At 39.6% G+C, this 27,605-nt stretch overlaps 1 protein-coding gene across 4 annotated transcripts in view; it reads right to left on the reverse strand.

The window, feature by feature from the left end:
* The window catches only part of LOC137290806 (sodium-coupled monocarboxylate transporter 2-like), a 121,118-nt gene that overhangs the window by 41,480 nt on the left and 52,033 nt on the right, over positions 1 to 27,605 (reverse strand). Inside the window, exons 1-4 of one of the 4 annotated variants that reach the window (XM_067821942.1) lie at positions 7,403 to 7,659; positions 3,283 to 3,618; positions 2,813 to 2,881; positions 1,986 to 2,037 (exon numbers count right to left, since the gene is read on the reverse strand). In XM_067821942.1, coding sequence (XP_067678043.1) covers positions 1,986 to 2,037; positions 2,813 to 2,881; positions 3,283 to 3,618 — 457 coding nt within the window. In that variant the 5' untranslated portion in view covers positions 7,403 to 7,659. Of the gene's footprint in view, positions 1 to 1,985; positions 2,038 to 2,812; positions 2,882 to 3,282; positions 3,624 to 7,402; positions 7,954 to 27,605 lie in introns of those variants that run through there. The other 3 variants (XM_067821941.1, XM_067821940.1, XM_067821939.1) reach the window with 3 other exon arrangements.

Here is a 27,605-nt window from a genome sequence, read left to right on the forward strand (position 1 = left end):
TGCGTGCGAATTATGATTCACATAGGCAAACTATAAAATGTAGATATGCAGATCGCTTATTTTTATTAAGTTTCAATGTGCATACAAGTATGATTATACAGTAATTAGGATTAGAATACCAAATATAAAGACGTACATTGACAAGTGCACAAACCACGTGAATTTAGCAAATGAAGAAAGTTATCGCGAAGTATTTTCACATTACGTTACAAGTTGTGTCATGCAAAATCCTTTTGGTCATGATTCAAATACATATTTAACTACTAGTAGAAAGTAGTTTTGATTTTCTAACTTTGATTTCTAACGGAATTAGCCCGTGACTTCACGATTTTCAAAAATGGCGCCGCTATTAAATGCTATTTAAGTTTATTTTCACCGACTTACAAAATAAGAATTACTTTGTACTGATTGTAAAATATGTATCTGATTGATGGACAATAGGATTTTGCATGGCGTTGCTCGTAACACAACAACTTCACTCTTGGGGGTGGGATCAATTTAGTATTACTTACAACAATATTGTGACTTCGACCGCAACCTAGCTTCCTAGGAAGAAATCGCTATGTTCATGCAAATTCCTTTAGGTCAGCAAATCTCAATAGCATTTTCTATCTAAGCGATTTAGTATATACAACAGCCTTACACAACGCTCGCTTCGCACACACGAACAGCCCATTTAGCACAAACTAGGGGGTCCAGTGGAAATTTGTGCATAGTGACACCATCACCCGACCCAAAGGAGCAATTGACGGCAACACAACAATTCGGCATGTCTTCGTTGACGAGAAATCAGCAAAATGACGAGCGTCCTACACAATTTCTATACAACTAACTGAAAATTGTTCCTTCTGTGGCGTCACTGCAGGGCTCTGGCGACAAAGTTCCATAACCTATGGGTGGTTTCGAGTCAACCAGTCGGCTTTTTGGCGGCTTTTTGGCAACTTTTAATCGCTCGGTGTGAATTAATCACAAGTGTTTCAAGAATGAATTTAGAGTTCCGCTTAAGACTAACAACAAGTCTTTTATATGTAATGTTTGAAAGAGTAAAAAAATGAGTTTATTCGTCCTTGTTCAACGTCCCGGTCTGCAAGGATCCAGTTGCACATTACAGGGGTCAGTGAATGTGTCAGTGTGGACCAAGCAGCATTGCGATCGGGATACGATAGTATGCAATAACCCGAGTCATAGAGTCACCCTCTTGCAGTAGACACATGGTACCATTCAACTACTTTGTAACAGGTAGTCCCAAATGGCGAGATGCATACCAAAACAAGCCCCTAATTTAACGGTCTAAACGTTTATGTAACGATGTGACATAAGTACAAGCCTTTCCGACAGCATGAGTACGGTTCCAATGTTGTATAAGGGAACAGACGCCACCTAAAGCGATTAGGTGATTTGCATCAAAATGATTTGTGTGTTTACGTTAGTATTCCTTGCTGTTACCTACAGGCGTTGTATAGGGAAACACACCCACTGTCAATCCAATATGTTCTTTTTTATACACTAAGACGGAACAATATGAAAAGGTTTGTGTAAGTGTGGGACTCATACAATAACAGAACGTAGTGGTATATATAATCAGGTGTCGTTAGTATACCTCTAGCAAAATCCATGAACAGGTGATGAACATATGACGGACAAATGCCAAAACAGATTAACCAAACTGTCACTCCGTTTCGGTAACGTAATAGAACGTATGAAACACATCATGGCGTCTTATTCTAGTGTGGTGAAGTAAAAGTGAGAGGACAACCCAACACTAGTAGAGTCACAGTGAAGATGTGTACTGATAAGGTTTATAGCTGGGATATAGCTGCATATGTGCATTTTGTTACAGACCAAGCCAGTGCCAACTGCCATGCTCGACATGTTATGAAACAAGTGTGACGTGTGGGTCAAGGCTGGACAGCACCTGTCAACATGCTAGCAGGACAAAGAACAAAACGTGGCATCATGTGGGAAATGATTCACTGTTTTCCTACCAGCGCCCAACGCGAGACCTTGTCCAGCCAGAACGATGCACATGTAGAAAAACTGTAAATAGCAATATGGAGAAAGGCTTTCTGTAACTCTGAGAAAAAGGATAAGGATTTCAAGCTTGTATGTATACATATACATATGCGCTGAGTATTGACTTCTCCACGCAAACATTATGCAGATGAAGTGCACGAGGGCCGTGCATTAAACTGCTGAGAGGCATGACTGCGCAAATGTCGTACATATTAAGCAGCTGCGTTTGCTTGTAAAGTACAATACATCAGTTCATGTGTGCCTTTAGGCAGTATGGAATATTTTGCAAAATAATGTTTAGAACAGTTGCCTGAAGTAAGTGGCTAGATTTACTCTTGTGAGTCTAAACATTTGATGGGAAGAATCATATACAGAAATTACGTATATTTCGAATTATGCCTTACTAAATCGTCCTCGCTTCACTAAGAAGTTCGACTCTGCCATTAGTCTGGTCTTAATGAAACACTCAAGTGAAACAACACACAGACATTTGGTATGGTTGTATTAACCCGACGGTCACACACGAACCTTTGGCTCCAGCGTGACCAATAGGAGATATGATGCAGATGCTGATGGGGCTCCCATGCATTTCAGCAGTATTCCTGCCATTTTGAAGCGGTCTGCAAATAATCCACTCTGTGCCAGTAAACAACACCATGAACATTGTTCTAGCCGAATGGATTACAATAACAAGCCAAGCACTCCAGCGAGCCTGACCACCCAATATTGTTAGTCGCTTCTCAGGACCAGCATGGGTTGCTGAAGACAGATTATAACTAGGATTTTCACGGGTACTTACAGTCTGTACACATGATGCTGACGTTGCTATAAGGCGTAGAGCTTTGGATTGAAAGCGACCCTCGAGATACTACAAGAGAGATTTATGGTCTGTTCATACATCTGACTGAAGAGCAAAATAAAATTCATAACATAATTGACAATATCAACAGAAAATATCTATCTAAACCATGACCGTGTGGCATAATTCACTCTTGACATAATTTCGTGAAGTAATCGTGGTTACTTGTACAAAATATAGCAGCGTGACTGACGCTTTGCCTCGGGGTTTGCACACAGAAAACTCATGATATAAAATTGAGATAAAGCATATGCATTTTCAAATTCAGGATAATACAGTGAGGTAAAGCATTTGTACATGTATTTTCAAATTATGGGTAATAAAGTGTTATAAAGCATATGTATTTTGAAAATCGAGGTGACAAAGTGAGATCAAACATATCCTATTTGTCAAAATAAATGATTTCCTACCTGAAATGGGCTTGAGATATTCAGTCTCTTCAAAACGGTCAACAAGAGGAACATTTCCAGAAGCTGTCCCGTGCTGAAGGCTATCTCACTGAGAATCCACATGATACCATGACTATACGCCTCCGCCGACACTCCCAACATGGTAATGGTCGACGTGAACGTTGCAATCAACGACAGCGCGACAGGGAAGAAAGTCATTGAGCGTCCAGCCAGCAGGTACTCATCCAGTTTACCATGCCTGCCGACTATGGCATGGTATATACCAATACTCACCGAGACGGCCACCATGACACCAAACACTGTGTAGTCCCATTTCCCAAACGTGTGAGACTCCATCTGTGCTTTGAATAAAAAAAAACAATTCTTATGTCAGTCAGCATACTGTTTATTTTCTTACCAAAATTTAAATGAGAATTTAGCTTTTTTGGAGACGATTGTTAGAAGTGCGTGTCTGATCTTTCGAAAGCCTCAAGGTTAACACACAAATGTGAGTATTATACCTTTTGAAACCATGTTTCCACGTACAGCGTATTTATTGACAGTGACCCACATTTTGATATTTTTAAGATACAATAACTCAAAGCGAATGCTTTTCATCAGGATATGATTTTAGAACATTTGCAAAAATGGCGGGCTAATGAAACGTTACCTCTTTGAAATTGAAATGATCAAAACATGCAAATTCAGCTGCAATCACCATCACATAAAATCACATTGCCCAAACGCAAGAATGATTTTTCCACTTGGAAATAAGGCATGCTTTTTCACCACTTTGTCCTATTAGTGTCTGCATGTATTTCATGCAAATTGTTTTCTCAGCTGAAACCTGGGACCCTACCAATTGGGAAAGAGCCAAATCTGAACGTTGAGAACAACAGTCACACCTGTTAGGTTCATCATCAGCTCGGAGAGTAGCCTTAACGACGAGTAATCACTCACCACGAGGCATGACACCTACACCGAATGTTCACGAAAAGGGTATGCACTCGCATAATTTGCGTTATCTTAATGTCTCGGCACATGTATCTCTTTTATAGCAGTACAGAGATTCAGTGAATGAAGTTTTCTACATAAAAAGTACGTTCAAGGTATCGTCTCACTGGTCCTAATGAGTAGTCAGTGAGTGAGTTAATATTTAACGTCACATCGGCAATATTTCAGCCTTATCGTGACGAGAACATTTAACACTGAATTGGATGATATATATTTTATAAATGAACCTGTCAGCAAATGACAGTAAAACAACTAGAACATCACTATTACAATTTAAAACTAGTGTGGAAAGATAAAATAAGATCACTATTTGGACAACACAATATAAGACATGGGCTATATATCACCAACGACAGAAGGTAGATCACCATACTAGGGACCATGGGGACTTTCAGTACTTTTGCTACCTGCATGGACCCGAGCTGGATTTACATCATCCGTTCAACCATCAGCAATTTGGGAAATCTAGCCATACGATAAAAAGACACTTATACTACGATTAAAAACCTGGAAATTTAGAACTCACTTTGAATGTTTGTGGACTTACGTATCCTCTCAGGAGGACAGTAGCTTTACAGTACTTCAACCCCCTTTGAGGGTACAGCCACTAGCAATGCAAGTCAGAAATCTAAATTACCAATAATTAAAATACATCTATTCATAGAACATATTATTCAAAATTCAATCAAAAAATCAATTTCTTTTAAAACATCCAATAATTAAATGAGAATTAACGTTTGTAAAAAGATCCTTAACAGTTTTAACGTTCAAATATTTATCCATTGTGATGGATGATATCTCTGAAACTCAGGGACTTAATTTGCCGATGACGAATTTTAGGCAAGAGTTTCGCCAATTTACTTTGCAATTTGACATTTGTCAGTAATTAAACTATCACCATCTTTGAGATGGTGAACAGCAGATTTTGAACCTTTGCCTTTAATTCTTTGAACCATGTTCCATACTTTGGACACTGGCGTGCGTGAATTAAGTTTGGAGATACAGTTCCCCCAAGATTGTGGCTTACTTTGTTTAAAGGTACTTTGCATTCAGTATTTTAAATCTGTTTAGGTTATGGAGAGTTGGGTGATGGCGGAAATATTTCTCTGCCTTTTTCCTTGCTTTTCTAGCATTTACAGTCTGTCGTAAACCATGGCATTCGTACATGTGGAGGTGTAGAGGATCTTGGTATGCACTCATCAGGTATTGCATTTAAAACGTCAGAAAAAACCTGATTAGGATCAGCAATATCACTGATATATTCGGCTTTTAGTTTAGATGTGCACTGAGTTTGAAATAAGGACCAATCCGCCTTGGAAAAATTCCATCTTGTATAAGATGAAGAATGAGTCGGAGAAGATTCAAATAATATCGTTGGAAAGTGAACACTTCCACAGAGATCATTGTGAACTGACCAATCAAATTCATTAAATAGATTAGAGTCAAATCAAGAGACAAATCTAGAGAAGAGTAGGTGCCGGTTGCTGGATGCAGATAAGTGGTTGAATCATCGTTAAAAATGCACAGGTCAGTATCTGAGATAAAATCTTCCAGTATTTTACCTTTAGTGTTAGAATTTGTACCACCCCAGAGTGGATTGTGAGTTTTAAGATCACCCATTATAATGCACAGTTTCGGAAGTTGATCATAGAGAGCTTGGAGATCAGTTAGTTGAAGTGTTGAAGAAGGTGGAATATAGAGTGAGCATAGTGTAAGGACAACATGAAGTGTAAGTCGCACTGCAACGGCTTGGAGATTAGTTAGATTAGTGGTACATGGCTGTGAATAACATTCCGCTTAACAAGGTCCTAATGAGTAACAGAACAATGACAGATAATATAAATATTGAGTTTTTTCATGGCGTTTCGGAGGTCCTGCGTAGAAACCTATTTTCCAAATGTCATAAATATAATTAAATCAATAAGTAAAACAAAGTGTCAAGGCTTCATTTATTCATCTTAAACATTTGAAACACAGAAAATATACGAACATGAAGCGTTTTACCTGACGTTATGTCACCAAAATATCTGTTGATAGTATTATCTCAGACAGTGTATGAACGACAGTCAATGTGGGAATGTTTATAGAATATATATGATGATTATTCAAACCAACTTCAACCCAAGAGCAATTTTATAGATATTGGTGCAATCAAACATACTACAGAATACTAAAATCCACATGTGAGTAAGTGAGTTAACATTTAAAGTTAGATCTGCAGTACTTCAGCCATATCATGACTAAAACAAATTGTAAATTCACCATAAATACGTGTAAATTATGAAACCCTGTCAACGATAGGTGGTAAAAGCAACAAAACTCTCACAGTAAGTACTCGATTCTCGTGTTCGATTCTCGGACACAACAAAATTTAAATTTGTGAAAAAGTGTTATCCCAAATAGTACCTACATTACATTGCCTAAAACCTACCGGATGGCAAAACAATACTACAGAGTTAGCAAAGGGTATGATGACGGTTGTTACACAAACATATCTGATTTTAAACATGTATTATATGTTACTGGATAAGCAGCGGACCAAAGTCGCTATGGTTACTAATGAAAGCAACAGCTGTGAATAAGAGAGAAATGCTGTGCCGACACACAAGGTACATTTCAAATTCCGAACGCAGAACTGACAGGCAAATGTAACATCATCAACATGGTTGGCAGGGCGACCGTGTTTAAAACCCCATCCCAAGTGTGTGAGCAGTTTTCAGAGTTACCATAACTGTGTTCATTTATTGAATATAAATCATCCCAGGTTTCGACCATGCCCTCTCACTGTGTATCACTAGCTTGGTATAACAGACCCAAAGCGTTATATACATCTACGTATTGTAGATTACTTACCGCCTTCGACATACATGTATAATTCCAACGTAGAGTTTTCAAACTTGCTGCCATGAAATTTTCAATGAACGGATAAGTAGAAATGTGAACCTGTTTTGATATTTTTCCTACTTGATGTTTGTGATCACGCATATGTACTTACCAACACAAGTGTGAATCATCAGCGAAAAGAATGATAAATATATACAGTCAGGCCGCGTTAGTCCGGACCCCGACAATCCGATATCCGAACAATAGCTACCTGTAACCAATCTTGTTTACTATGTAAACTCACTCTCTGTTGATTCAGTAATCCGGTGCTTCACTCTCCGTATCCGAACGTTAAACAGCGGTAACAGATTAGCTAATTACACATACTTTTGCTTCATTAATCCGGCGGTTCATCAAAAAGGTTCGGATAATCTCTTCACACCATGAGCCCCATTCAGTGGTAATTGTTCAGTGACACTTGCGAGTTGAAGATGTCATTAGTTTGTGATTTTGATCAATTAGTAGGTCTCACTTTTGGTTAGATGGAGTAATACTTGACATGCTTACTTCCTGTATAAAACACTGATCGTGTCAAAATGAGATCGCCTGACGCTTGTCAGTCATAATGGCAAAGTCCCGCCCTAGGCGTAAAAGATGTGAAATTACTGCCGCACAAAAAAAGAGAAAACGCTAAAGCCAATTTTGATCTTATGTGTTAACATTTTGGTCAAGAATTTGAACATGCTATCGGCAAGAGCACAATTTCGGACATCGGATATGTTTTGTGATTGGCTATGATCATTTGACAGACAGATGCAATGACGTGCTGTAGCCACAGAAGCAGGAGACAAGCATTCGCACGCTTGGGCATTGCAAACATGTGCCAGCTAACCACATAAACACTGCTTACAAATTGATACACGTATCACCAGACGTGGAGCAAACGACATGGTGTCAAAGTCGATTCGACATTATACGAAATGGGTGAGTGAGTGAGTTAATATTTAACGTCACATCGGTAATATCTCAGCCATATCGTGACGAGAACATTTAATACTGAAATGAAATATGAATCTATTATAAAACCTGTCAACGAAGGACAGTAAAACAACTAGAATATCACAGATGAGAATATCAACTAGTAACTATACCTAAACAATTTATCTATCGAGGACAATACAAGATAAAAATGGAGGATACAGCCACTAACAAGCACAGTTATGAATTTAAACTTCCAATAATAAAATATTCATGTATTTACAATTCAGTCAATAAATGTTATTCTTTTAAAAATACAATGATTAAATGAGAGCTTGTGTTATTAAAAAGATCCTTCAGAGTTCGTGAATTAGAATACTGATTCCTTGTGATGGAATACTCAACAGAGTCAAGCAGGATATGCTTGACTGTGATTTTTCCATCACAAGGGATACAAAACGGAGGATCCTCACCTTTAAGCAAATATTTATGTGTATATCTTGTGTGGCCAATACGACATCGTCGCATGATGAGTGAGTGAGTGAGTGAGTTAACATTTAACGTCACATCGGCAATATTGCAGCCATATCGTGACGAGAACATACGTGACAAAAAGAATATATATGTATATTATGAAGACCCTGTCGACGAAGGACAGTAAAACCACTAGACTATCACAGTTAGTATTAAAACTAGCGTGGAAACTTAAAAAATGATAGTATCAATATTTGGACAGTACACTATAAAAACAGGCCATAGATCACCAACAACAGAGGGTAGATCACCATACCTGGGACCATGGGGACTTACAGTACCTCTGCTACCAATGTAACCAATGTAGGGTTTTATTTCATGTAGTTTGTTGATACCTACTTGAGTGTCCCACTTCTTCTGCATCAGATCACGGATGTAAGACCTAATGTTAGCTTTATAGTCAGTGTAGGGAATAAGAAGTGGTGTCACAGATTGTTTGAGTGCTGCCTTAGCAGCAAGGTCAGCCAGTGTATTCCCAGAAATGCCCACGTGGCTGGGTAACCAACAAAATACGATGTCGCATTGGCCAGTAGCAAGATCATTATGCAATTCAATAATTTCTATTAAAAGTGGATGTTTGCAAGAAATATTTTTAATAGCCTGAAGGCAAGAAAGAGAGTCTGAATAGATTATATATTGTTTACGTTTAGGGTGTCTTTGAATATATTTAAGAGCCGTTAGTATGGCGTTTGCTTCAGCTGTGAAAATAGAACTGTTGTCTGGCAATCTAGAAGATATTGTTCTGGATCCAATGACAGTGGCACTAGCTACTGCGCCACCATCCTTGGACCCGTCTGTAAATAAGGGTTTGTAATTGCTATATTTAGTTTTTAATTGGTTATATTCTTGTTTATACTGTAATTCATTAGTTTCTGATTTTTTAAATGAAGTTAATGTTAGGTCAACTTGAGGCCTAACCAACTGCCAGGGAGGAGAGTGAGTGAGTGAGTTAAAATTTAACGTCACATCGGCAATATTTCAGCCATATCGTGACGAGAACATTTCTATATTGAAATGAAATATGTATACATTATAAACACCTGTCGTCAAAGGACAGTAAAACAACTAGAATATCACAGTTACAATTAAAACTAGTGTTGAGAGTTAAAACAAATACCACCATTTGGACAATACAATATAAAATACGGGCTGTAGATCGCCAACAACCGAAGGTAGATCACCATACTAGGGACCATGGGGACTTACATTACTTTTGCTACCTGCATGGCCCCTAGCTGGATTTACACCATCCCCTCAGCCGTTGGTGATTGTAGGAAAATGTAGCCGAAATTTAAAATGACAAAAATACTACGATTAAAAAATTGGTCAGTTTAGATTTCACTTTGAAAGTTTTGGGACTTACGTATCCTCTCAGGGGGACAATAATTTTACGCTACTTTAACCCCCTTTGAGGGTACAGCCACTAACAATCGCAGGTGACAATTCTTACCACCATGGTTAAAATATCAGCTTTCTATTAACAAAACATATTATTCAAAATTTATGTAATAATTCTATTTCCTTTACAAATTCAATGATTAAATGATAATTAACATTAAAAAGATCCTTCATTGTTTTGACATGAAAATATTTCTCCCTTGTGATGGCAAAATCAATACAGTCAAGCAAGATATGCTTGACCGTGATTCCTTCATCACAAGGGATACAAAACGGAGGATCCTCACCTTTAAGTATATATTCGTGAGTGTATCTAGTATGACCAATGCGACATCGTCGCATAACAACCTCCTCAAATCTGGACTGACAACCCAAGTAGGTGTAACCAATATAGGGTTTTATTTCATGTAATTTATTAACACCCACTTGGGTGTCCCACGTCTTCTGCATTAGATCACGGATATAAGATCTAATTGTAGCTTTATAGTCTGAGTATGGAATCAGAAGTGGTGTCACAGATTTGTTGAGTGCTGCCTTAGCAGCAAGATCGGCCATTTTATTGCCAGAAATGCCAACGTGGCTTGGTAACCAACAAAATACGATGTCGCATTGGCCAGTAGCAAGATCATTATATAACTCCATAATTTCTATTAAAAGTGGATGTGTACATGATAGGTTTTTAAGAGCCTGAAGGCAAGAAAGAGAGTCGGAATAGATTATGTACTGTTTATGTCTAGGATGTCTGTGAATATATTTAAGAGCCGTTAATATGGCGTTAGCTTCTGCAGTAAAAATTGAACTATTATCTGGTAATCTAGATGATATTGTTCTGGATCCATTGACAGTGGCACAAGCCACTGCGCCACCATCCTTGGACCCATCTGTAAATAAGGATTTATAATTGCTATATTTATGTTGTAATTGATTATATTCTTGTTTGTATTGTAATTCATTAGTTTCTGATTTTTTAAATGTCGTTAATGTTAGGTCGACTTGTGGCCTAACCAACTGCCAAGGAGGAGAAGAAAGAAGACGGGAGGGAGCTATATTTTCCAGCTCAATGCCGGCCGAAGAAAGAAAGGGTTTAATTCTGTGCCCGAGCGGTGGAACAAGAGAAGGCTTTTTGTTATACAAGTCATCGTAGAGAGGATTAAAAACACAGTTATATGCAGGGTTAGTTTCGTTAGAGAATAGCTTTGTTATATATTGTAAAGATAATTTTAGACGGCGGTGTGTAAGAGATGGTTCATCGGCTTCAATATATAGACTGTGAACAGGAGAGGTTCTAAAGGACCCAAGACAAAGTTTTAGACCTTGATGATGAACAGAATCTAATAATTTTAAGTTGCTTTTGCAGGCTCCACCATACACGATGGAGCCATAATCAAGTTTAGAACGGACAAGTGATCGATATAGATGGAGGAGGGTAGTCTGGTCACCTCCCCACTTTGAATTAGACACGACTTTTAATAAATCAAGTGCCTTCAGGCATTTAGTTTTCAGGGATTTGATATGCGGAAGAAAAGTGAAATGCGAGTCGAAAATCAGACCTAAGAACCTGGCCTCCTTGACTACTTTGATGGGAGTGCCATTTAAGAACAGTTCAGGGTCCTTATGTGGTTTGTATTTACGACAAAAATGTATGCAACTAGTTTTTGATTTAGAAAATTTAAAACCGTTTTCAAGACACCACTTATCTATTTTGTTTAAACATAACTGCAGTTGACGTTCAATGGTATGCATATTTTTCCCTCGACAAGAAATGTTAAAATCATCCACAAAAAGTGATCCATCAATTGAATCATTTAAAACCTTTGATAAACTGTTGATTTTAATACTAAATAATGTGACAGACAAAATACTACCTTGTGGGACACCTTGATCCTGACTGTAATGATCAGACAGGGTAGAACCCACTCTAACTTGAAATTGCCTGTCATTTAAAAAGTTGGATATAAATTGCGGCAAACGGCCTCGTAATCCAAGGTCATGTAAATCTTTCAAAATCCCATGTTTCCATGTCGTGTCATACGCTTTTTCTAAATCAAAAAAGATTGACACTGCATGTTGCTTATTAATTATGGCATTCTTAACAAACGATTCCAAACGCACTAGATGATCAATAGTACTTCTGTTTTTACGGAAACCACATTGTATATCTGTTATGAGGCTATTGGTTTCCAAGTACCAAACAAGTCGATTATTTATCATGCGTTCCATGGTCTTGCAAACACAGCTAGTTAATGATATGGGCCTATAATTGGAAGGATCAGTATGATCACGCCCAGGTTTGGGGATGGGAACAACTATAGCATCATGCCATGACGAAGGGAAAGTTCCAGTTGTCCAAATGTCATCAAAAATATGTAAGAGTGTCTCCAAACATGATTCCGGTAAGTGTTTCAGGAGTTGATAATGGATGTTATCAGCTCCAGGAGCAGTGTCGTGAGCCTGATCAAAAGCAGTATGGAGCTCATCAATAGAAAATACCTCATTGTAATCTTCCCCATTATCTGAATTGAAATTAACAGATTTCTTTTCTTGCTGTTTTTGGTACTTTTGGAATTTAGGGTCATAATTGGACGAAGAAGAATGTTTTGCTAAAGTTTCACCAAGTTTATTTGCAATTTCGTTTCTACCAGTTAACAACTGGTTTCCGTCTTTAAGATGATGAATGCTACATTTGGAGCCCTTCCCTTTGATTTTTTGGATCTTATTCCAGACCTTAGATATTGGCGTACGTGAATTAATGTTTGATACATAATTTTGCCAAGATTGGCGTTTACTTTGTTTGAAAGTACGCCGTGCTTTGGCATTTAAAATTTTAAATCTATTCAAATTATGCACCATGGGGTGTCTACGGAAATAGTGCTCTGCCTTTTTCCGTTCTCTTCTAGCTTGTTTGCATGTATCGTTAAACCATGGTTTTCGAATATGTGGAATTGAAGAGGACCTTGGTATACACTCGTCAGCAATGAGAGTTACTTCATCAGAGAAACTTTTTATGGCATCAGGAACATTACAGAAATTTTCCGGTGTAAGTTTGTCAACACACAGCGTTTCGTATAAAGACCAGTTTGCCTTTTTGAAATTCCATCTCGATAACGGAGAGACATCAGATGGGGCTACAGGTGTCAGTAGTGTTGGGAAATGGTCACTACCACAGAGGTCATCATGGACTGACCATTCAAATTCGTTTAGTAAGTGTGAATCAGTAATTGACATGTCAAGGGCTGAATATGTTCCTGTGCCAGGATGTAAGTATGTATTGGAACCATCATTAAAAATGCATAAATCGTTATTTGAAATAAAATCCTCCAGCAATTTACCTTTGGCGTTTGTGGTTGAACCACCCCAGAGTGGGCTGTGGGCATTTAGATCACCCATAATAATACAGGGTTTAGGAAGTTCATTGTAGAGGGCTTGTAAATCAGCTAGTTGAAGAGTTGAAGATGGTGGGATATACAGAGAGCATAATGTAAAAGCAACATGCAAAGTAAGTCGCACTGCAACAGCCTGAAGATTAGTTTTGAGCATAACATGGCTGTGAATAACATCCTGTTTAACAAGGATGGAAGATCCTCCATTTGCCCTCACTCCCGGTGGTGAAAAAGTGTGATATGCATTGAAATGACGCAAGTCCAAAATATCAATTTCTTTTAGGTAAGTCTCCTGTAAACATATAGCTGACGGTGTAAACTCTTTCACTAATAGCTGTAAATCAGTAAAATTGGTCCTCAGTCCCCTGCAATTCCACTGTATTAAGGCTGTATTAGTCATTTAAGGGGCAGTAACGGGTGATAATGCTCTTCCTTTCTTTTTGGGCGAGTGACCACTGGCATTGTCATTAATGTTCACATGGGGGGATACCTCTGTATCCATATCCTCGAGCAACCCATACTTGTTGTACTGTTGCACGGGATTTTTCAGTGCCTTTGACACTCGATCAGTTTGCTTTTTCTTTTTAGAAGTTTCATTTTTATGTTTTTCGACGACTTTAGCAGAGGTTTCAGACGTTGAGGTAGATACTGATCTTGATTTTGGAACCGGAACTGTGTTTTCTGGATTAGAAACTGGTTTTGGTGTTTCACCATTTGTCCATGTAAGATCTGTTTGACACTCTACAGATGTCGTGCTGACAGTTCTTACGGTTTTAGTGACTGACGCATACGATTGCCCTGCTGTGTTGGCAGAAGTAACTGACTTTGCCTGTTTCATTGCGTCCACGTAACTGACTTTCTGCTCACATTTAATTTTTTGTACAAGGGACTGATATTTGAATTCAGTACAGTCAGTTGAGGAGGACATATGGTTTCCATCACAGTTAGAGCATTTTAAAGGACGGGTACACGTATTTCCGTCATGATCAATTTCACCACACCTGACACAAGTGATTCTACCTTTGCATGAATTCTGACCATGCCCGAATTTCTGACACTTAAAGCAACGAGTAGGTCGTGGGATGTAGAGGTCTACAGGCATGGAAAAGCAGCCAACTTTGATAGAACTGGGTAGAGTCGTGGTATCAAAAGTCAAGAGATAGGTATTGGATGGATACACACGACCATCTTTGCGGTATGTAAATCGTGTGGCGTCAATCACACCTTGACTTCGGAGTTCTGACACAATTTCTTCAATGGATTCATCAGCAAGACTGCGATCACGGTCTCTTATGATACCTTTGCTGAAGTTAAGTGTCTTGTGTGCCGAACAGGTTACGTGGATATCTGCTAACTTTGTTGAAGTCATCAAATTTATAGCTTGGGCTTTTCGAGCACATTCTATAAGAAGAGCTCCAGAACGCATTTTTTTAACATTTTTTAACTCACCAGCCTTCCCTTTAAGTCCTTTTTCTAAAAGAAATGGTGAATATGAAGCTAAAGGACGTTCACCTTTAGCTTCCATGACAAGGTATCGAGGCCAAGTATCTCTTTCAGAATAGAGAAGTTTTGTGACAATTTCATCGTCAGAAGAATCTAATTCAGAATCAGATTCTGAAAGTTGCCGTTTTGGTTTTTTTGGATTTTGTTTCCCCATATTGAAATGTTATATGGTTCAGCAAACCTGCTCCCCGCCCACCACGGAGCGCCAACAAGGGCGATGCCATACGTAAGCGGAAATCCAGCAAACTAACACCAAAGGGATACAGGTTTGTTATACTCCAGCGGATCTAGATCAACCAGATTGACCCATGAGCCACCGCCTTCTGGGTATATGCTCTAGGTAAGTATATAGTATCTGAAACTGTGTCAACAGAGACCATTCCACAAGTAAGGTTAAGAGCATAAAAAGTTAAACACAGGGCTCGACGTGACCAACCGATTGATTGAATCGGGCCCATTCAACCACCCGTCTAGGTGAAGTAAGGGCCAAAGTGGTGTGTTGGGCAACAGGAACACGGTTGCAGGTTCCTATTGCCCTCAACCACCAGGATCCCCTCCTCCACCGACACAGGGCCGCCACCCACGGCCAACAGGCTGGTGGACCAAATATGCCCCCGGGTCCACTACGGGGGTGTCGGCGAGCTCTTGGCGTTACCCAGCACCCACCACGAGGAGGTGGCTCGCCACGGGTGCCCCCAGGGAGGAGAAGAAAGAAAGAAGACAAGAGGGAGCTATGTTTTTCAGCTCAATGCCGGCCGAAGAAAGAAAGGGTTTAATTCTGTGCCCTAGAGGTGGAACCAGAGGAGACTTCTTGTCATACAAATCCCCATAACGTGGATTGAACACACAGTTATATGCAGGGTTAGATTCATTGGAGTATAATTTAGTAATGTATTGTAAGGATAATTTTATACGACGTTGTATAAGAGATGGTTCATCAGCCTCAACGTAAAGACTGTCAATAGGTGAAGTTCTGAAAGACCCAAGGCAAAGTCTTAGACCTTGGTGGTGGACAGCATCTAATAGTTTAAGGTTGCTTTTACAGGCTCCACCATATACGATGGAGCCATAATCGAGTTTTGAACGGATCAGTGATCGATATAGGTGTAGGAGGGTAGCTTGATCCCCTCCCCACTTTGAGTTGGAAACAACTTTCAACAGATCGAGTGCTTTCAGGCATTTGGCTTTGAGGGATTTAATATGCGGCAAAAAAGTTAAATGGGAGTCGAAAACTAGGCCCAGAAACTTGGCCTCCTTTACAACTTTAATGGGAGTGCTATTTAAATATAGTTCGGGGTCTTTATGCGATTTATATTTCCTACAAAAGTGTAGACAGTTAGTTTTCGACTTTGAGAACTTAAAACCATTTTCAAGACACCATTTATTTATTTTATTTAAACATAACTGCAGTTGCCGTTCAATAGTATGCATATTTTTACCACGACAGGAAATATTAAAATCGTCCACAAAAAGTGATCCATCAATTGAATCGTTTAAAACCTTGGATAAACTATTGATCTTAATGCTAAATAAGGTCACCGACAAAATACTGCCCTGGGGAACACCCTGATCCTGTGTGTAATGATCAGACAGGGTTGAACCCACACGGACTTGAAATTGCCTGTCTTTTAAAAATTGTGATATAAAAAGAGGCAAACGGCCTCTCAAACCAAAACCATGTAGATCCTTCAAAATGCCATGTTTCCAGGTGGTATCGTAAGCCTTTTCAAGATCAAAGAAAATTGATACAGCATGTTGTTTATTGACTATAGCATTTTTAACGAAGGATTCTAAACGTACCAAATGATCAATGGTACTATGATTTTTCCTGAAACCACACTGAATATTTGTGATCAGGTTATTGGTTTCAAGATACCAAACTAATCTATTATTCACCATACGTTCCATGGTTTTGCAGACACAGCTAGTTAACGATATTGGTCTATAATTCGACGGATCAGTATGATCCTTACCAGGTTTTGGTATTGGAACTACAATGGCATTTCGCCATGAAGAAGGAAATTTGCCAGACGTCCATATTTGGTCAAATATATCCAAAAGTGTCATCAAACATGATTCAGGTAAGTGTTTCAGTAGCTGGTAATGTATATTATCATCACCTGTTGCAGTGTCGTGAGCTTGGTCAAGAGCCGTATGGAGCTCATGTAAAGAAAACACTTCATTGTAATCTTCCCCGTTATTTGAATCGAAATTAAGTTTTGTCTTTTCCTGTTGTTTCTGATATCTCTGAAACTCAGGGACATAATTCGCCGATGATGAATTTTCGGCAAGAGTTTCGCCAATTTTATTTGCAATTTCAGATGTGTCAGTAATTAAATTATCCCCATCTTTAAGATGGTGAACAGCAGTTTTTGAACCTTTACCTTTAATTCTTTGAACCATGTTCCATACTTTGGACATTGGCGTACGTGAATTAATTTTGGAGACATAATTTCTCCAGGATTGTCGTTTGTTTTGTTTGAAGGTACGACGTGCTTTCGCGTTGACTATTTTAAATTTATTTAAGTTGTGGACAGTTGGGTGATGGCGGAATAGTTTTCTGCTTTTTTCCTCGCTTTCCTGGCTTGTCTACAATCTGTATTAAACCATGGTTTCCGTACATGTGGATTCGTAGAGGAATTGGGTATACACTCATCAGCAATTTCATTTAAAACGTCAGAAAAAAAACACTGAATGGGATCAGCTATGTCACTAAAAACTTCGGGCCGTACTTTAGATGTGCATAAAGCAAGAAATAAAGACCAGTCTGCTTTGGAAAAATTCCATCTCGAATATGATGGAGAGTCTGACGGATTAATTTCTGATAAGATAGTTGGAAAATGGTCACTTCCACAGAGGTCATTGTGGACCGACCATTCAAATTCATTAAGTAGCCTAGAATCTGAAAGAGACAAGTCTAGAGAAGAGTAAGTGCCAGTTGCAGGGTGCAGGTAAGTGCTAGAATCATCATTGTAAATACACAAATCATTATTGGAGATAAAATCTTCCAGTATTTGACCCTTTGAATTAGTGTTTGAGCCACCCCATATCGGGTTATGGCCATTGAGATCACCCATTATAATACAAGGTTTAGGAAGTTGGTCATAGAGAGCTTGCAGATCTGACAGTTGGAGTGTTGAAGAAGGCGGAATATACAAAGAGCATAGTGTAAAGGTAACATGAAGAGTAAGTCTAACTGCAACGGCTTGGAGGTTAGTTGCGAGTGATACAGGACTATGTATAACATCCTGTTTAACAAGGATTGAAGATCCCCCAGTGGCTCTGTCACCCAGAGGTGAAAAATAATGATATGCATCAAAATACCGTAAATCAAAAGTATCTGTCTGCTTCAAATAAGTTTCCTGCAGACAGAAAGCCGATGGTGCAAAATCTTGGACTGAAAGCTGTAACTCATTAAAATTGGACCGTAAGCCTCTACAATTCCACTGTACTAGTTTTTTAGAATGAACTATCTTTTAGGAGGGTTGATTGGGGATCTGCCCCGCACTTTCTTTGAGGGCGATAAACTATGTGCCCTTTGATGGATGCTATCAGAAACATCCATATCCTCTAGTGATCCAAATTTGTTAGATATTTTTATCTTATCTGACCCTTTAGATGCCCGATTTGTTTTTGAAGTGTCTATCCGTGATTTGATTTTGGACTTTCCAGGTTGGTTCTCATTTCTGTCAGGTTGAGAACAAGTTTGTGGAAGAGAATATTGTTCCTGCATGGGGTTCAGCTGTGAAAGTGATTTTGCTGTCTGAGTGAACTGATCAGGAGACAATCGTGTAGGAGTGTCAGAGTTTACCCATGTCAAGTCTGTTTGGCATGAGTGCGAGGAGGTATTTTTAGTTGTAACTGAAGGACTTTCCTTATGAGTTGTTTCGGTTGATGAACTGGCGATAGAAGCATAGGTTTCACTGTGTTCTCTAGACTGAACAAGCTTTTTTGCTTCAGCAAAGCTGACATTCCTGGTATATTTAACCCGATTTATTTCCATCTGTTTTTTCCAAACAGGACAGTCTTTAGAAAAAGATGAGTGACTTCCGTGGCAGTTGGTGCATTTTTTATAACTATTGTCACAATCTTCTGTTACATGTGTATTCTCAGCACAGTGAGCACAAGTAACAGACAATGTACAATTATTCACTCCATGTCCGTACTTTTGACATTTAAAGCACCGCAGAGGACTAGGGATGTACACATCAACGTTCACATTACAGTAACCTGCCTTGATTGATTTAGGAAGGTTTGGCGCTGAAAACGAGAAGAGATGTGTTTGTTGGAACTGTTTCATTATTCTTGCGGGTTGTAAATCTCCTGACAAATAACACTCCTTGGTCCTTCATCTCAGAAGCAATATCAATCTCTGTCATGTCAGCAAAGAGGCGATCTCTGTCTCTTACAATCCCTTTGCTAGTATTCAAAGTTCTATGAGCAGAGATCTTAACGGGAACACCAACAAACATATCTGTTGATAGCAGGTTCATTGCTTGCTGTTTCCTGTTACATTCGATTAACAGGGATCCTGAACGCAACCTCTGAACATTCTTCACTTCTCCTGCTATGCCGGAAACTCCTTTTGAAATCGCGAAAGGATTTAGTTTCAAGGGAGTCTTATCCAAAGTCTCAATAATCAGGAAACGTGGCCAGTAATCAACTAATGTGGAGGGTCGTTGTTCGTTATCAGTGTCATGGGGACGTTTTGTTTTCTTAGAGGGTGTTTCGTAGTCCATGGTAAGTGTATAGTCGTTCATCATCCGAGCTCCCCACCCACCACGGAGTATCACAAGGACAATGCGGATCTCCGACTTGCAGCACCAAGGATACTCAGATGATATACTCCAGCAGAAAAATTAAAAAAGATCAATAATTCCACCAGATTGGCCCATGAGCCACTGCCTTCTGGACATAGGACTCTAGGCAAGTTACAAAGTTGGATATCAAAATCACAATCAAAATAAAATTCTATCATCATGAAGCTAGAACAAAATTTGTAAATAGTGTCTCAAATTTGTGCAGCCAAATTTACACGTACAGGGCTTAGCATGACCAGCCGATTGGTTGAACCGGGCCCATTCAACCACCCGTCTAGGTGAAGTAAGGGTCGAAGGGGTGTGTTGAGCAAAGGAAACACGGTTACAGGCTCCCAGTGCCCTCAACCCCCAGACTCCCGTCCTCCACCGACACAGGGCCGCAACCCACGGCAAACGGGTTGGTGGACCAAATATCCCCCCGGGTCCACAACGGGGGTGTCGGCGAGCTCTTCGCGTTACCCAGCACCCACCACGAGGAGGTGGCTCGCCACGGGTGCCCGTCGCATGATGACCTCCTCAAATCTGGACTGACAACCCAAGTAGGTGTATCCAATATACGGTTTTATTTCGTGTAATTTATTGATACCCACTTGAGTGTCCCACTTCTTCTGCATCTGATCACTGATATACGTTCTAATGCAAGCTTTGTAATCTGAATATGGAAGAAGAAGTGGTGTCACAGATTTGTTGAGTGCTGCCTTGGCAGCAAGATCGGCCATCACATTCCCAGAAATACCTACGTGACTAGGTAACCAACAAAAGACGATGTCGTATTGGCCAGCAGCAAGAGTATTATACAGTTTAATAATTTCAATTAAAAGTGGATGTTTACAAGAAATATTTTTAATAGCCTGAAGGCAAGAAAGAGAGTCGGAATATATTATATACTGTTTACGTTTCGAGTGTCTTTGAATATATTTAAGAGCTGTTAATATGGCGTTACCTTCGGCTGTAAAAATATAACTATTGTCTGGTAATGTAGAAGACATTGTTCTGGATCCAATGACAGTGGCACAAGCAACTGCGCCACCGTCCTTGGACCCATCAGTAAATAAGGATTTGTAATTGTTATATGTATCTTTCAATCAATTATATTCTTGTTTATACTGTAATTCATTAGTTTCTGATTTTTTAAATGTAGTTAATGTTAGGTCAACCTGTGGCCTAACCAACTGCCAAGCGGGAGAGGAAAGAAGACGGGTGGGAGCTATATTGTCCAGCTCAATACCAGCAGCAGCAATAAACAGCTTTATTCTGAGCCCAAGAGGTGGAATAAGAGAAGACTTTTTGCTATATAAATCCTCATTAAGAGGATTGAAGACACAGTTATTTGCAGGGTTAGATTCGTTAGAGTATAGTTTTGTGATGGTTCATCGGCCTCAACGTAAAGACTGTCAATAGAAGTTCTGAAGGATCCAAGACAAAGTTTTAGACCTTGGTGATGGACAGAATCAAGAAGTTTAAGGTTGCTTTTGCAGGCTCCACCATAGACGATGGAGCCATAAACAAGTTTAGAACTCACAAGTGATCGATATAGATGGGAAAGGGTCGCTTGATCCCCTCCCCATGTAGAATTTGAGTCAACTTTCAACAAGTCAAGTGCATTCAGGCATTTAGTTTTAAGTGATTTAATATGGGGTAAAAGCGTTAAATGTGAATCAAAGATTAGACCCAAGAATTTGGCTTGTTTCACAACTTTAATGGGCGTCCCATCTAGAGATAGTTCAGGGTCTTTATGTGGTTTGTATTTACGACAAAAATGTATGCGGTTAGTTTTCGATTTGGAAAATTTCAAGCCGTTTTCAAGACACCATTTATTAATCTTGTTTAAACACAACTGCAATTGCCGTTCAATGGTATGAATATTTTTACCACGACAAGAAATATTAAAATCATCCACAAATAACGATCCATCAATTGAATTATTTAACACTTTTGATAAACTGTTGATCTTGATGCTAAAAAGAGTGCCAGACAAAATACTGCCTTGTGGAACACCCTGATCCTGATTGTAACGATCAGACAGGGTAGAACCCACTCGGAACTGGAATTGTCTGTCAAAAATTGGCAATAAATTCAAGCAAACGACCTCGCAAGCCAAAGTCATGTAAACCTCTTAAAATACCATATTTCCACGTGGTTTTTCGAGATAAAAAAAGATAGACACAGCGTGTTGTTTGTCAATTAATACGTTGTTAACAAATGATTCCAGTCGCACGAGGTGATCGACTGTACTTTTGTTTTTACGGAAACCACACTGTATATTTGTTATAAGGTTATTTGTTTCCAAGTACCAAGCAAGTCGATTATTTATCACGCGTTCCATGGTCTTGCACACACAGCTAGTTAACGAAATTGGTCGATAATTGGATGGATCGGTATGATCACGTCCAGGTTTAGGTATTGGTACTACTGTAGCGTCACGTCATGAGGGTGAAGTTACCCGATGTCCAAATATCATCAAAAATAGTCAAGAGAGTGTGTTGTATGTTATCAACCTCTGTAGCAGTATTGGTCAAGAGCGGTATGGAGCTCATGGATGGAAAATAGATCATTATAGTCTTTTCCATTGTCCGAATTGAATATAATTAATAGGTTTCTTTTTGTGTTGTCTGTGATACTGCTGGAATTTAGGTACATAATTCGAAGATGAAGAGTCTTTAGCGAGAGTTCCACTCAGTTTATTCGCAATATCCGATTTATCAGTAAGCAACTGATCTCCATGTTTCAAATGATGGGCACTAGATTTAGTACCTTTACCTTTAATTTTCTGGACCATGTTCCATACCTTGGACATATGTGTCCGAGAATTTATTTGGGATACATAATTGTGCCAAGAATGGCGTTTGTTCTGTTTAAAAGTACGCCGTGCTTTAGCATTTAAAATCTTAAATTTATTTAAATTATACACCATAGGATGGCGACTGAAATAATGTTCTGCTTTTTTCCTTGCCTCCCTAGCTTGTTTGCAATCATCGTTGAACCATGGTTTTAGAATATGTGGAACTGCAGAGGGATTTGGTATGCACATCAGCTATGGAATTCAGTTCATCAGAAAAAAACATTTAATAGCATCAAACGCCAATAAAATGTTCAGGTTTAAGTTTCTCCGCACACAGTGTTTCATATAAAGCCCAGTTAGCCTTTTCAAAATTCCGCCTTGATGATGGAGGAACATCAGATGGAGTTACAGATTTTAGTATAGTAGGAAAATGGTCATATCCACAGAGGTCATCGTGGACTGACCATTCGAATTCATTGAGTAGTTCGGAATTTGTGAGTGACAAGAGCAGAATAGGTCCCTGCACCATATGTGCTGGAACCATCATTATAAATACATAAATCATTGTCAGAACAAAGGTCCTCCCACAATTTACCTTTAGCGTTTGTAGTTACACTACCCCAGAGTGGGTTGTGCCCATTTTAATCTCCCATTATAATACAGGGATGCGGGAGTTGGTCATATAGAGCTTGAAGATCAGTTTTGGCGAAATATAGAGAGAGCATAGTGTAAACGCTACATGTAAAATAATTATCATTGCCACAGCCTCAATATTAGTATTAAGTGAAACAGGGCTTTGAATAATGTTTTGTCTGACTAGAATGGATGATCCGCCAGTGGCCCTATCACCCGGAGGGCAAAAACAATGATATGCATTAAAATGACGAAGTTCAAATGTGTCTGTTTGTTTTAAATATGTCTCTTGGAGACATATCGCTGAAGGTGTAAAATCTTGGACTAATAGCTGTAATTCATGTAAATTAGTCCTCAATCCTCTGCAGTTCCACTGTACAATATTATTGGAATAAACTATCGTTTGGGGGTATTTATTGGGGATCTACCCCAGAGGGCGACAAGCTATGTGCCTTAGAATGGACGTTTTCAGAAACATCCATGTCTTCAAGAGATCCATATTTATTGAACAATTGAATTTTATTTTGTGACCCTTTAGGAGCTCTGCCACATTGTTGTTTTGAAGCATAGGGCTTAGGCTTAGGTTTACTTTTAACAGTTTGTTGACTATCAGCTGTCGATTGCGACTTTGAGTGGGATTGAGATGATGATGATTTGTAATCAGAAGAAGATTTTGATGTACAAGCAAGTGATTCCTCAGTCTGAGATGATACAACAGGGTACAAAGGCTGTGGAGAGTCGCAATTTACCCAAGTCAAGGTAGTTTGGCAGCCTGTTATTTTACAGCTAGATTCATATAATGTGTTTATTACTGTAGCATAACTTTCTGAAGGTCAGATCTCTTTACCAGTTTTTTGCCTCAGAAAAAGAGATATTTTGAGTAAATTTTATTTTGTTGATCTCCGTTTGGGAGCATTTGGACATGAAAAAGTAAAGAGATATGTATTTGTTTTGATGGTTTCGTTGTTTTTCCGAGTTGAAAAGCGCTTGACATAAAGCACACCTTGATCCTTCATTTCTGATACTATACCAAGGTCCAACATATCATCAAACAATCGATCCCGATCTCTAATGATACCTTTACTCGTGTTCAAGATTTTGTGTGCAGAGACCGTGACCGGAATGCCCACGAAAGATTTAATGTTCATCAGGTTAGTTGATTGTTGTTTTTTGTGCACTCAACTAACAGCGCACCCAAACTAAGCGTCTAATGTTTTTTACATCCCCAGCAATACCTTGAATACCCTTGGATACAGCAAAGGGGTTCAACTTTAGCGGTGTCTTGTCAGGAGTCTCAATCACAAGAAAACGTGGCCGTTACTCAATCGATGCATACGGTCTGTGGTCAGTATCAACAGGGTCATATTCAAGTGGACGTTTTTTTGGGTTTTTTTTGGTGGAATTTCATAAGCCATGGTTAGTGTAATATGGTTCATCATCCAAGCTCCCCACCCACCACGCAGTGTCACAAGGACAACTCTAAAGCAAGTGGGCCTCCAGCTTACATTACGAAGGATACCCGGATGATATACTCCAGCAGAAGAATTAAAACATTAATAATTCCACCAGATTGGTCCATGAGCCAGCGCCTTCTGGGCACAGGACTCTAGGCAAAGTTCAGAACAACATAATTCAAAATCAAAAAAGTTTTCGACAATAAAGCCAAGACCAAAGTTACAGTAATTCCAAATAATATTTGTGCCAATGATATTTATAAATATAATCATAATCCATGCACAGCGCTTGCCATGACCAGCCGATTGGTTGAACCGGGCCCATTCAACCACCCGTCCAGGTGAAGTCAGGGCCAAAGTGGTGTATTAGGCAAGAGGAACATAGTTGCAGGCCCCTATTGCCCTCAACTACCAGGATCCTCCACTGACACAGGGCCGCAACCCACGGCAAACGGGTTGGTGGACCAAATATCCCTCCTCATCCCCCACCTCCGGTCCACGACATTTGGACATATCTACAATTCAGTTATTATAACAGTTGGAATATTTACGTTACTTATGTACTGTTTATAAGTAGGGATTATTACATTTGTTGGGTGATATTACTTGGTAAACAAGTTGGTTGTTTCTATATGGATTTAGAAAGTGATTCAATTCACGCAAATCGCGCATTTCAATTAAAACACGGCAGTTTCATGCAAGCATACGAGAGTGATACATGTCAGCATGTTGCTATATATTTCAGCAATAAACCTAAAAGAGTTGTTCGGGTATTGAATTAAACGCAGCTGAACGTATTGATACATACTAACGATATCAACGATACCAACGTTGATGACAGCCGTCGACGTGGGCGACAACTGACGCTCAAGGCCGTTTCATCAGAAGGTATGCGTCACAAAATGTTCCTGTAAAATTGGAAATGAGCTTCACGGAGATACAGGTGTTAATGTGACAGAGCAGACGACTCAATACCGGCTGGACAGGAAAATGCATGTCTGACGCACGAGTGTTATCCCGCATTTGACAGTGTCGCGTTAATGTCGTTGGTGTAGAAAGCGAAAGCCTGGACCAATCGTCGGCATGAGTAGTTATACAATGATGGTTCTAGTACATCCCTCTTCTAAGGCTCATTTATTGGAACGAATCATCCCAGCACCAAGTAAAACCAGCGATGGTCAAGCCAAGACATCATTCGATGTGACACCAAAGAGAGAAAAATAGAAAGGTTCAAAAAGAGACAAAACCGACCCCGGCAGCCACAATCCCCTAGGGTGAAATATTCAAAGATGATGGTTTGCACCACTTCTCCCAGAGGATTGTGCCAGCTGTGAGAGTGTCTGGCTCAGGAAGGCCCTTTCCAGAGACTGAACTGATATGATCCTGATTCATTAAGCCAAAACCTCTCTCACCGAATGTTTGCAAGGAATCCATTGAGGCAACAGTGGGATACGAACCGATAATGCAGACCTGCACAAACTCTACATCACAAACGTGCACTACACAACAAATTGTCCTACTAAGGACTTCATAGCAAAATTCTGGTCTCTCCTGAGATTGCACCCTCCTCCTAAGCTTGGTTCCATCTACAGATCCATCCATACACGTATTTGAACCAAGCGCCAAAGTCTGGAACAGGTTTTTTAACCGTAAGTGAAAAAGAGGAGTTAGCGAAGCATCATTGTCAGTCGACCCCACCGTTGATACCGTTTACCGTGGTTGCCACAGTCGTGGGGATCACAGCGGTGGCATGGCTTGGTCAACAAGACACGATGACACCACCAGCCCATCGAAACTTCAGTTAGAAGTAAACCTCAACATGATGTTATAATCATGGCGAATCCTGATGGAAAAACTCTCATCAGCAGACCGGCTATAGGTTATGCTCGACTGAAAAAAAATATATAACCAAACAACTGGTGATCAAACAAGATTGCAACCTGCAAGGCATGGGCATGCTTGTGCTCCACATGGGATGGGCAATGGCCACAAAAAAGATGCTTGTCAAGTAAGGCATCATTCCGGAAAACGTAGTAAAGTAAAAGCATCACGATAAGATAGATCACCCATGGCCACGATCATGATGATGATCAGCTGGACATTGGTCAGCACCTTAGTCTTTTCGGTGAGCACCTCTTTTCCCAATTACAATCAAACAATGCTGCCGAAATCGAAGCAGAACGGAATGGTTGTGGAGCCACTGCAGGCAGCACAAACCGAGTACGTGAAAAAACGCATGCAGAGAATCGATTTCATCAACGCCACTTCAACACAAATAACACGCTGTTCAAACGTGCAAGAATACTATATCTTCACCGGCAAATGGCTCGAACCCCTCGGTGACAAACGCCCTCTTTCAGTATTGCAACCCTTCCTCGGGACAGCAAGATCGGGAGTTGATCTTTGCCGCCCTCGGACTAACGTCACAAAACAATTACGCTAAATTACATTTATGTGCTTATGATACGTATAAAACCTATTAGACATTTAATTTCGCATATGATATATAACATTTGGTACTTGGGACCTTAGTATTGTAAGTGGGTATTGCTGGGCAAGCCCATGACCTGTAGAAAGCTCTCTATGACTGAATATTGTCACATGCATGCTCTATGTCTGGGGAAGGGTCACGTGAGTTACTTCTGTAAAGTATGTGGCACAGAGGTCAAAGGCCCTTATCATTTGCCCAAGGGGGAAAACGTAATCCGAAACAATGTATTTACGAGTAGAAAAATTATTATCTCAAAGAACGTAACCTGCAGACACCACGGGCAAGTATCTGAGTGTCTGGAGGATGACCATTCAGTCCATGGTCTCAAATGCTACGCTATAGCCAACAACAAGTGCATGAAAGGCTGTAATCTGAATCAACCCACCACTCATCTTCTGTCTCTACGCAGATAATTTCTATGGCTGGGCCATGAGTCAGTATCTCCCTATGGGCGGGTTAAAGTGGCTAAACAGCTATCATTTTAGAATGGAAAACATTCTTGGCGATCCCAAAAAACCTTGTCATATAGAATGC

The sequence above is a fragment of the Haliotis asinina genome, chromosome 7, assembly GCF_037392515.1.
Source record: "Haliotis asinina isolate JCU_RB_2024 chromosome 7, JCU_Hal_asi_v2, whole genome shotgun sequence".
In the NCBI taxonomy this organism is placed as follows: domain Eukaryota; kingdom Metazoa; phylum Mollusca; class Gastropoda; order Lepetellida; family Haliotidae; genus Haliotis; species Haliotis asinina.